We start from the raw sequence: 12,459 nt of genomic DNA on the forward strand, positions 1-12,459 counted from the left end.
CAAATACACGTTTGAGGATGTGGCCCTTCTCCTTCGTGGTATAATCCAGGAGACATTCAATAAGTCAGAGTCACTTCCCTGGCCTCCTACAGCTGATGATCTTGAGGTCAAGTCATCAGATGAACTACTCCCACTCGATCTCATGAAGTTCCTGAACCTCATCATCTCTGGTGATGCAGACTTGGAGAAGTGTGAGAAGACGAGACGCACTGTGCTCTCTATAGGCCAGGTATGACATAACTCTCCACCTTGATATGTACTTTGCTTTTTGAGTAATAGCCCTGTCAAATTGTGCGATTATTGTTTTGTATTAGGCTAGTTGCACTGACACTATAATACTAATTGCTCTTTCTACTGTTCAAGGACATCTGTCGTGCTGTGACGAAGGGAGAGTGGAAGTTGCCTAAACATATCCTCCTCTGCACCACCATACGTCACCTTTACCGCAGTAGACAACTCACCACTATTCTCAGTAGGCTAGGTCACTGTGAGACCTATGACTTTGGCTTGGAACTTGAGACAGCACTGGCCAAGGCTCTCGATGAGGTTTCCACCTCCCTCACTCCCCAAATTATTACCGGTGAAGGCAACGATGTGTTTCATTTTGAGTGGGATAATATGAACAAAATAACAACGAACATCCATGGCTCAAATGTGGTGAACAGCACTGGTGGGATCATGATACAGGAGGTGAAACCTGGATTTGATGCCACCAATAAAGATCAACGGATGCTCCCTCTCTACAAGCGGAGCAAGACACGCTGTCTGAAGGTGGATATACCTGAGATCCTTGACCCTGTCCACATCCATAGCCGAGTTGGGCCCAAATTTCCTGAGGGAGCAGTTTTCACTCCACCTACTGAAAACAGTGAAGTTTACTCAAAGTACATCCAAGAATATCGTGTCTGGTTACTTGCACGGGTGGTGGGGAGCAGCGGAGAGAAGCAACTTGTCCCAGGATTTGGTGGCTTCATCTCAGCTACTGGTGACAAGCCCTCTCGAAAATCAACAATTGACTATTTCACTCCAATCAACCAGCCTTTCACTGAGTACTCGGTTATCAAGGAGCTGCTGAAACGGTCTCAGGATGCCACCATGGAGGTGGGTCAGGAGTATGTCCTCAACACCTTCGACCTTGGTGGCTGCATGAAGGCCCTCCCTCTCATTTGGAAATTCCCAGATGAGTACAAGAAGCATGTGGTCACCTTGGGACCATTCCACACCGGGATGAACTACATGGGCATGGTGACTGGTCACAAATGCAGGGGCTCGGGCTACTCTGAAATCCTCATTGAGGCTGGACTCATCACTAGTGGCTGCTTGGTTAGTGTGCTGAAGGGGAAGGCATATGCTAAAGCTCTGTTCTGTCTCAAAACAGTCAGTGAAGCCATGGAACGATTGTTAATTGAGAGATTCATTGAGGAGGAGAAAGTTGAGGTCACAAACCCCAAGGCCCTGTTCAGTCTTGTCCAGACCTGTAGTCGTGAGACCCTTGACCTTGCATTGAAGGACCCCTCCACTCTAGCTATCCTCAAGAAGTATGCAGCATATGAAAACAAGGTGCGGGCTGGCCACCTTGGCAAGACTGCCACATTCTGGCTCAGCGTGATAGAGCATACCCGTCTGATCCTAATGTTGCAGTATTCTGTGAAGACTAACAACTTGACCCTTTTCCACAAGTGCAATGGGGATATGGCAGATCTATTCTTTGCATACGATGGGCCAAACTACTCAAGGTCATTCACATTTCAGACTAAAATTACTTGAGAAGAATTATGAGTAGACTAGTAGAATTTATTTCATCGTATAGTGGTGTAATGGTGATGAAATTGCTATTGAATCATATTCTATTCCTCCCCAGGTACTTGGTGTGGCTGGAGGTATTCCTGACAAATATTGATCGGTCTCATCCTGGCGCAAAGGACCTGATGAAGAAGGGTAGCATTGCAGTGGCACGGTCTCTCATCCCTGGTGCTCTCAGTGCAGTGGACAAGACAATGGAGGAGACATTCATGAAGTTCGCCAAGTCAGCAGGTTACTACTTAACTATTACTACTGTGCATTAAATTAAAGTTAGCATTACTGAAAAACTATTAGCATTACTAAAAATATTTTCTATAATTCCAATATTTATCTCTTCAGGTGGCTTTGTAGGGCTCTTCTCCATGTATGGTGCCTACCAGCGATGGTGCCGTACAACATCAACCCGGGCTCAGTACTTCCAGAAGATGTTGGAGATGTGTGGCCTCATTGATGACCCTGACTGCCCGAAGGCCGGGAAACACCGTGAGCTAGAGAGAGCTGAAATCAAGAAGTCTGAGGAGGCAGTTCAGCGTACCATCTCTGCTATTTGCAACTTCACCAATCCTTTCTCCTTGGTTGACAAAGAACACCTCTACAACCTCGCATCTGGTGCCCCTGCTTCCCCGGAGGTGGAGTTTGATGTCCTACGTGCTGAGGCAGCTGGCAAGGAGTCCAAGGAAGCATTCATCCAAGATCGTTTTGTGAGTGGCCCTTCTGAGGAGCTGTTCTTCTATCCAATCAAGAAGCTGAAGCTGAAGACAATGGAGGCCTCAAACAAGACAGTAAAGCTCACTGCCTCACAGGGAAAGGTATGTGATACCACACTCCTTATATAAATATAAAATATTTTTGCTGCAGTATTATGATATACAAGCTTGACTTAGGTGTAAGACATTGCTCCCATATTCATCTTTGCAGGTAATCCAGTACCGTGAACAAAGTGACCTTGCCTTCATGCTGCTCATCAAGTCACAGAACCTGGATGAGCCCCTTAACCTTGACGAGCTGATGCGGTATTCACTCACCCCTGTCCCTCACAGCCTAGGCACGGCTGATGGGTTCTTCAATAAGACCAACAAGGCTGCAATGCTTCATTGTTTGATGGAAGATGCTCCTGAAGATGTGCTTTATCCAAAGGACGCTCTCTACATCCAGGATGGCAATGCACTTTTCCATGCCTTGATGAACCTCCCCCCAACATTTGAGGGAATTTGCCTCCAGGTTCTAGATCAAATGGTGACTAAGAAGAATTTTGTTTTTTCAACTGATTCGTACCATGCTGACTCCATCAAGGCTCAGGAGAGATTGCGCCGTGGCTTCTCCCAGCGGTATATCATAAGTGGACCTGCAACAAGGAAACCGAGTGACTTCAAACTATTCCTGGCAAATGAGGAGAATAAGACACAACTCTGTCAACTACTATTACAGGTGTGGAGCAGCAAGGCATCTGCATCTCGGCTCGAGAAATGTGGGACAGCGGTGGCAGTGGTGGAGGGCAAAGCGTATCAGCTGGACTCATCTGATGGCAATGTGAGTTTAGTGAAATATGTGAGTCTTTCTCACCATATGCTTTTTAATTTTAAAATTTTTAGGGTAGGGGAAAATCTTGTTTGGTTGGTCAAACATTAGAAACTGATAATAAAAAATGGTGGCCTAATTTATAATCACAACTCAAACAGTGTGTGTTTCAGGTTACCACATGTGAGATCAATGAGCTGGTGTCAAGCCAGGAAGAGACAGACACCCGGGTTGTTCTTTACCTCAAGTATGCTGTTAAGCTGGGGTACAAGTCAGCTGTGGTGAGGACACCAGACACTGATATTTTCTTCATCCTCCTGCACCATGCCCAATCCATTCCACTTTCCATCTATCTTGATATCGGGACTGGAAAGCATCGCCAGATTGTGAATGTCAGTGAACTGGCAGATTCAAAGGGAGCTGACTACTGTACCACAATACTTGGCCTGTATGTGTTCACTGGGGAAGATGTAACAAGTGCCTTCAAGGGCAAAGGCAAGGTTGGACCCCTGAAGAAGCTACAGAGCCATCCCAAGTACCATGCAGCCTTCAGGTGAGAGTGTTTTCTTTATGACATTTTCAGTAGCATTTCATGCCAGTCAAGTATTTGAAATATACCAATGTCCTTTTTTTCCAGAAAACTTGGTGATGAGTGGTCAGTAGAGCCAGAGGTGATTAATGATATTGAGGCATTCACGTGTCTCATGTATGGTCATGCCCGAGAGAAGTCAGTTAATGCTGTACGTAGCATCATGCTGAGGAAGATGGTGGGGGAGGATGAGCAACTTACAACGAAATCTAAGGTGGATCTCTCCCGGCTCCCACCTTGCAGAGATAACCTTGTCCCGCACATTGGCCGTGTGAACCACCGCCTTGCCATCTACAAGCGAGCCGACAAATCAATCTTCTGGTGCCCCAACCCTCATGATCCTGGACAAGGCTGGGAGAAGACTGAAGAGGGTAGTTTGGAACCAGTGTGGTCTTGTGGCCCTATCCTCCCCCCTTCCCTCATTGACTTACTAGAGAAAACTGCTGAGGAGGTGGAGGAGAGTGAAGAAGAGGAAGAGGAGCAAGAGATTGACTATGAAGAGCTTCTTAATGATGACGACTAAATATAGCACAGCACGATGAAAAAGTAGCATTGCTTAGCACCTCTGTCGCTTGTTCTGTCATGAAAGATTATACTAGGAGTGGAACACCTTCCTTTTATTTACTTGACTTATTTAACTCTATTTTTGTTATTTTTCCCTACTCACTGTCAATTTTAGCTGACTCCAGAGTTTGTGTGGACCGTATAGTTTGGTATACATGTAGACATTGTATTTTGCAAGATTTTGAGTGTAAATTAAACAGAATTTTTTCTTATTTTTTGATTTTTAATGTACTAAACTTATTAAAATCATTACAATAACCATCTCAATCAATTCCTCATGCCAAAATTATATAGAAAAATGGGGTCATTTGTCTCTGCATGATGACTGGTTCAAAAGTTATGTCGATTTTCAATTTTTGTCGGAACTCCTATGTGGCCGCCAAGATGGCCGCCAAGATGGCCGCAAAACGGACCCATGGGACAATATTTCGCGTTGGGAACATGAAAATTTGTTTACTAGACACCTTGAGGATTACAAAAAACTAAGTTAGAAAAATATATCAGTCGGGTGCATGGGGACCCCACCTTCCTACTAGACTACTAGTTTACATTATTAATTTCTAATTAACATTGTGGGTGTATGTGATGTGCTGTTGTGTGTAGCTTTGTATTTTGTATGGTGTGTTCTGTGTGTTTTTTTTGTTTGTTTTGGTTTGTTCTTTTGTTTTGATTTTTTTTTGCTTTGTACTGTTTGTTGTTGTGCTGTTGTATGTTTTGATTGTGGGGGATTATGGATGCAAATTAGCTTCAAGGTTACTCCGATGCAATGCATCTTTAATGTTTAAAACTGCACACTATCCCAATCAATAAATCAAATCAAATTTCAATCTGTAGCTGTGCATGGCATTGTGTTAACAAATGAAAAAGATTTGCACATATCATTTCCAATGTGTGAGTGCATAAAGAAGATTTGCACAAAAGCACTTTTGTCCCACATTTTACGCTTCCTCCTGAATAGCCAATAACTAGGAGCTAACAGCTAACAACTCTAGAAAAGTTTCCCCTAAACCTATATTGTATGTTATCATATTTTGTGAAGCACCCTGTAACTGTGGTTTGAAAGGTGACCTATTAGTACAGAAAAAATAGATATAAAGTAGGGATGTGAATGATTTATCTATTATCGGTTCATTGCCATTCATAATTCAACCGATTAAAAATATATTAACCGATAATGCAGGAGACGAGGGACGTGCACTGTAACTGTCAGAAAATGTTGTGTAGACTTACTGTAGCAGGCAGTTGCACCACCAAGTGAGGCCTCTTACTTTTTTAATGAGACTGAGTTACAGGTGTGTTTTGTTACCGCCCATAAGGGCTGCACAAACTGTGAAACAAAAGCACCTCCCTACCTTTGGAGGAAGAAAAAATTTGCAGTGTGCCACGATCTGCTCACTGTGGAGTTGTTGTTTGGCAGCTGTCTGGTGTAGCTATCTGAAGCTAAACTAGCATCTTGAACAGAAGCAGCTGCTCTGTTAATGCAGACTGAGAGCTGAGTGTCAGACAGCAGGACGCTAACTAAACATGCTTCCAACAAAATCAACTGTATAAGCAACATTCCCCTGCTCTGAATATAAATGCAAATTAGCGATGGCAGTAAATGGACAGATAAAATCAAAGGCCAGTATTGTTCAACCTGGGACATCTGCATGTTATTTTCATTTAATAATAACATGTTATTTACTTTCAATTGGTAGGCTAAATGTGAACTTGCCAAGCTGGCCAGCTAACACCTGTGGCAAACCATTATCTGTCTGTCCATCATTTATGTAAATTGGTTTTCACTGATTGAACATTCAACAACAATGATACGACTTTCATCGTTGTTATTCCGTCATTTGGAATTCTGATGTTTGATCTGTCACTCAAAACTGAGCTGAAGTTGAGCGATGCTCAGAGTTTAGATGTTCTGCGCTTGTCTGTGTCACACGTAAAAAATCCCATTGGCTCATGAGTGTGACAATCCGCAAAGATTTCTGGTTGGATTCTTAAGTCTACAAACATGGAAAGCTTCTCTCTCAACCCCCCCCCACACCCTCAATTTCAAAAGCTCATCGGATATACAGGAATCATGTAGGTGATCTATTTTGGATTCAAAATGGCAATTTTCACTGAAAGGTGACAAGCCTGGTATAAACTAAAACAAATAAGATTCTGACACAAGGACCTTCTACAAAACATACAAGATATGGTTATGATATAAAGACCCATCTTAATTGATATTCGTACTATAGTTGTGCTTTAGGTTGCCCACAACTCAGTAAAGCCATAAGTGGTGGTTGGCATACAACAGATTCCAATACTGATCAGTTTACTTAGTAGCCTGTTAATCAGAAAGGAATTGCCATTTCATTTCACTCATCATTCAGTCTGACACTGTATTATTATTTGGTCCCAACCAATCAGTAAAGACTGTCATATAATGTGCCTGTGTCGTATGCTTCTCTGAATGTTTGTGCAGAGTTTTGTTTCAACATTCATCTGCTGACAGAGGAAAGTTTCTCTTTGCTCACCTTAAGTCTGAGTGCAAGGGATGTAAATACAAACATGATTTGTGATATCACAACTAGGGATGCAGCAATTAACCGCACTTTAAAACATCATGGTTTTGTAACCAGAAAGGCTCAGTGTGTGTTTCTGTTCTCACTCTCAGAAAAAGGGACATTATAGTTTTTTTGTTTGTTTTTTTTTAAATTAATAATGGTTGTACCGTGAGGAAAATTAAACTAAATAATTGTGTTTAAAAAAAAAGGCAACAGGCGCAACTGGCAGACTGCTGACGGAACCTAGTGCACCGGCTTAAAATGCATGCTGCAGCAAGTTCAGATACACAAAGTTGCACATGCTGTCATGAGAGCAACTCCCCTTATGTTTGTTTGGGGCAACATTGGCTAAAGCAGATGAGAAGGATTCTGGCAATGGCTGAGGGACCCAATATTGAGGTGTTATATCCACCAATTAAAAAAATGCCTTAAATGATCAGTGTGGGAGTATTTTGGATACATGAGGAATGGACAGGGGGTTGTTCGAGAGGACGGATCTCCATTTTGTAAAACTTGCCAAAGAAAAGATGCTGTTTAAGGATCCAATACCTCAAACTTAATGCAACATCCTTGAGATCAACATCCAGCTATACATGCTCAAGTGCTCTTAGTAATAACTAAGTAAGTATATAAAAGTTAAATATAAAAGTGTCACTTACAATCAAACAAAGTGAGTTAAGAGTTGGGCTTTCAGTTAAGAGTTGGAGCATCGCACCATTTATAAACTAATGCTCACCAAAACAGCATGTAATCCTCTCAAGGGCTTCAGTGTGACCATTTACATCCTGTTGCTTCCTCCCATCTGTGTTAACACAAGTTATGGTAGGTAAATAGGCCAGGTGTAAAAGACTAACTTTACATTAGGATTGTAGACTTCCAGCACTATACCGTGGGATCTAATTAATTGCATTTCAGTGATTAATAACACCTGCATAAGAGATATTTTCAATTTCTTGCTGCAAACTGCAAAAAAACCAAAACAATAATAGACAGGATTTTCTTGGGCCAAATGTAAAATTATATTATTAAAAATGACACTTCAGCCTTTTACCTCCATTAGTAATATTTTCACCTTGGGGATCAATAAAGTTCATATTAATCTTATATTAATAATAAGCAAATGTTAAAAACAAAAACCAACAAAGAAATGATTTGGGGAAAAAAAATAAAACTTCTTAATAAAAATGCTCATTTGATTTTATTAATCCATATAGTTGTGAAAAAAATGTATGGATAATAATCATGAAACTGTGATTTTTCCTCAGACTACAATCATACCATTAAAATCTATAATCATTGTGCTGTGTAACAGCACAGAGTGCACAGTGAACTCAGCAGCCAGACATTTCTCCATTCTCTACTTCGTGTCTTCAGGTTAGGCTAACTCATTGTTGCTATCTTTGGAGCTAACCCTAATTGACACACTGCAGTCTGTACTGTACATTTACTGCCGGACTGACAACTTACTGCTAACCTTTTCCTCTGCTCCGCTCACATCCACCGTCACTTTCCTGCCGCTCGCCCTTTCCCACTTGCTATGCAAACATACCACGCAATGCCCTATTCCTTAACAGAGTTACGCTACCAAAAGTTTCCCAGGCAACACAGAGACTCCCAAACACTACTGATTTCTGAATGAATGGATATTTGGTGTTATTTTTGGCATTGAAATTTTTTTTGGCCTGGCAGGGGTTCTTATTGTTATCATTATAGGTGAAACACTGATTCAGTATACATTCAGTAAACGTTGAATACAGTTAGACCTAGCAGTCTCTTTTAGATTAGGCGAGTTCAAAGTTCTGAAAACAACAGGGGTGTTTTGAATACACTCCCGTTTTCACAGGTAATTTGTTAGTCTGTCTCTCCCACTGCAGGAAATAATGGATTAATCCTGGAAGGCTATTGATGTAGCACTTTTTTCCTTATGAAAGTAACACAGCAATTATTTGTCCAATGAGAATTTGGTCGGAAGAGAGAATATCGAACAACTAATTGACCAGCAGACTACAGCCCTTGTAATTTTAAGGATTTTAATGAGGTAAATTGAACATTTTTTGCTGAAAAAAAATAGAGAGATATAGATAGACACAATCAACAAAGTTTTCAAAGCAGAGTATTTCTGTATTTTATACCATGTCCAGAGGGGATCTTTAACGTCTTTCAAGTTGATCAAAGAAATATGTTAACTCAATGTATTTCTGTAAGTTGTCTGACAACAAGCTGTGCAGCTGCAGTGATTTTCATGTCACAATTTTTCTGGCTCTTTCATAGGGCGATGAAGTTCACCTTAATAATCCTGCCAACACAGCTCTGGTTGGGTCAGTTGTTTTTCCAACTGAGAAAAATCAGTGAGCACCACACCAGACCTCTTTGAACTGCTGAGTAAATCAGAAATGTGAGCAGAATTACAGATGGCTCGAAGCAGGCTATTCTGAAACCAACTAACCCTAACATAAGTTAGTTCCTCTCTGTGTGGCCACAGTGAAGAACATGATAAAGTTTCCCAAATCCCTCAGAAAAAGACTGAACCATGACTGATAAATTCTGCTGCGATGGACAAGGTACACATTAAGATTACATGTAAGAATTATGTTAACATACATTGTTACACAAAATTATGATTAGGATTATGATGATTTCTTTACATTACAAAAAAAAGCAGCAGAAAGGGGGAAAAGAGGGTGGTTGCTGTCGAGGGTTAATGAGTTTACTGAAGGCAACAGGGCCTCAGGGTATCTAAGTTAATGGTTAATAGCTTAACTTGAATAAGACAGCTGTGTAGCTAAAGCTGGGTTATTCTGGGAATGTCATCATAGCTGCCTTGAAATGTGAAACATAAGAGTTTTTGTTACCTGAGTTATCAAACTGCAGCTGCTGGCAGGCTGAGGAGCTCTTCCAAGGGCAGCTGTACACAGCTCCTCTCTCCACAACACTGCTGGGGGATGAAGTGTTGGCCCGAGGAGCTCCAATCAGAATGTCTGACCTGAGGAGAGGAGAGGAGAGGAGAGGAGCTCAAAACAAGCTTTTTCTAAGAAAAAGTTAGTGCTGAAACAATTTGTCGACAGTGGATTCATCGAGTGACAGAAAGTATTTACTAATCATTTCAGCATGAGATACAATATACAGAGGGGTGGCAAATAAAAACCCCAAAAGATCAGTACGTGGAAACCAATGCAGATGCAGGGTACCAGGACTCAGTGAATGGTTTGATGAGTATGAAAATGATGTGACTCACATGATATAGTCACACCAATGGGAGATTCAGGAATGAAGTTGTTAGACAGAGCTCTCCTTTACACTACTTAGACACTTTATGCTGGTGTTTTTTTAAGTTAACCCCTCTGTACGAATATCACAAGTGCTGCTCTGTGACATGAAGCTCAATTTGCAGTGCCGTACGAATGCTTTCACCAGTGTCCAGAGTGAAACAGGATTTATCTTCCTAGCTTGGCTGTAAAGCAAAAGTGCTGTTCAGAGGATTATAATTCATGAGAAAAAAATGTTAACTGTTTACACTTCACAGGGCTTTGGCTCTGTTAGACTCTGCGCTGTTTATAGGACAGTGGTTCATTTAGACTGAGTCAGTTTTATTGATTTATTATGGCTGCTTTTTAGATTGTTAGGAAGCAGAGTCAGCGGAATGAGATTAAAACAACAGTAAAATAACAACTCTAGTAATCCATCAATAAGGTTAGTGTTGCATCTTAGTTGACAATCTAACAATTACTTTAAAATGGAGCCACAAAATATGTTGTTTTATAAGGTGAAAGCAGAAATTGACTTTTTAAACATGGACAGTGCAAAAAGACTGAGTTGGCTGACCCCATACAAAACATTTAAGTTAGCCAATGAGAAAGCTTGAGAGAGAAAGAAAAAAAGCACATTATCAAAATAAACTTAAGAATAGTTTCCTCTGGTATTCAGGCCACAGTTTGTTTGAAATTATGCACACAAACATATGTTGAATGAAATTCTGGAGATATATTACAATGTTATGACTATTTTTATTTCTTTTCGCTTTTAAAGTAAGGTGCAAACTTGCTGTTTAGCACCAGGGACGCACTTAGCCTCTGCAGAACTCCTGCAGTCAGTTTGTGTAGTGGGCATAAATTAGGGACGAAATAAACTAAATGTATAATAAACTTGTTTTTTTACATTGCTGTTAAGAGCCACTTTGTTGCCTCTATCATTATCTTTTCAAACAGATACTGAATGAATACAGCAGGAAACAGGAACAGGAAATCTATAGACATATAGTTAAGAGTGTTTTATACCATTGACAGTTAACATCATCATGTTAAAAACATAAAAAACGAAAAGTGTAGTTTCGATTTAACCGGACGTTATGAATTCTGAATACTTGAATTAAAGACGTTGCTTTAATGGACAAGACGTCTTGTTGCCCGACGTGTTTAAACGCTGTAGCCTACATGTTGATTATTATCATCATCTAACATCACTCTGCTGGAAATCTTACTTTTGGTTGCTTGAGGGCTTGAAGAAGTCCACCGAGAAGCCGAAGTAGCTTCCCTCTGGTCCGGTATACACAGAGGGTTTGTCCACATCCAGGTTGAAGGAACCGCAGCGGTGGAAATGCAAACACGCCAGGGCGAGTAGTCCGAGAGCAATCCGTCCTCCTGCCATGGCTGCTGCTGGGAGACCTCTGTGAGTTAACTGATGAAAACACGGATCAAGATGACGCCAATCACTTAACAAGCCTCCTGTGCTCCGTGTCCACCGACGGAGTAACTTTAAACTGGTTTAAATTCTCAGTCTTCCTAACAGGAGCTCCCCTCCATAGCCGAACAGAAGTCGTCATTAACTGAACCACATTTCCGACTTGTAACTGTTACCGAAGCCTGGCGGCCGTTAGAAACAAAGCGCAGTTACAAGAGAGACTGAATTTAGTTTCGGTCTTAACGGCGTTTCGTTTGCCTGTTTTAGCCGATAAATCAGGAGATACACGGGAACAAGTAGGGAGAGGCCGCGATTATGTGAGTGTGTGTGTGTATGTGTAGAAATGTGTCATCGCGGGCGAGGCTTGTCCCAGCCAGCTGAACACAAGTCGACATCAATTACGTCACAGCCTACCCGACGTCCAGTTAATCCCTTTCAAAACAAAAGCATCACTGCCTGGTAGGGTGGAGTTGAGGTGAACACAACTGTTTTTTATTTAATCGCAGCCTTTGATAAATTGTGTTTAAGGACAAAAGGGACAGAACATGTAGCCAAATTTAAAGGACGGGTTCACAATTTTTCAAGTCAGTCTTAAAACAACAGTCAAGAGCCCAAATGAAAATTGAAACATGTTTTTCTTGCTGTAATCATTCCTCCTGTTCATATTGACCTTAAGAAGATCCCTTCATAATGCACTTACAATTTAAGTGATGGAGGACAAAATCCACAGTCTTTCTGTGCAAAAATGTATTTAAAAGTTTATCT

The 12,459-nt window shown here is 41.2% G+C and overlaps 1 protein-coding gene across 1 annotated transcript in view; it reads right to left on the minus strand.

Annotated features, from left to right (window-relative positions):
• The window catches only part of itgav (integrin, alpha V), an 89,892-nt gene extending 77,801 nt beyond the window's left edge, over positions 1–12,091 (minus strand). Inside the window, exons 1-2 of the mRNA XM_042425689.1 lie at positions 11,495–12,091; positions 9,870–10,000 (exon numbers count right to left, since the gene is read on the minus strand). Of these exons, the coding sequence (XP_042281623.1) occupies positions 9,870–10,000; positions 11,495–11,661 (298 nt within the window). The 5' untranslated portion in view covers positions 11,662–12,091. The remainder of the gene's footprint in view (positions 1–9,869; positions 10,001–11,494) is intronic.
• Between the last annotated feature and the right edge of the window lie 368 nt (positions 12,092–12,459).

Source organism: Thunnus maccoyii, chromosome 11 (assembly GCF_910596095.1).
Source record: "Thunnus maccoyii chromosome 11, fThuMac1.1, whole genome shotgun sequence".
NCBI classification, from domain to species: domain Eukaryota; kingdom Metazoa; phylum Chordata; class Actinopteri; order Scombriformes; family Scombridae; genus Thunnus; species Thunnus maccoyii.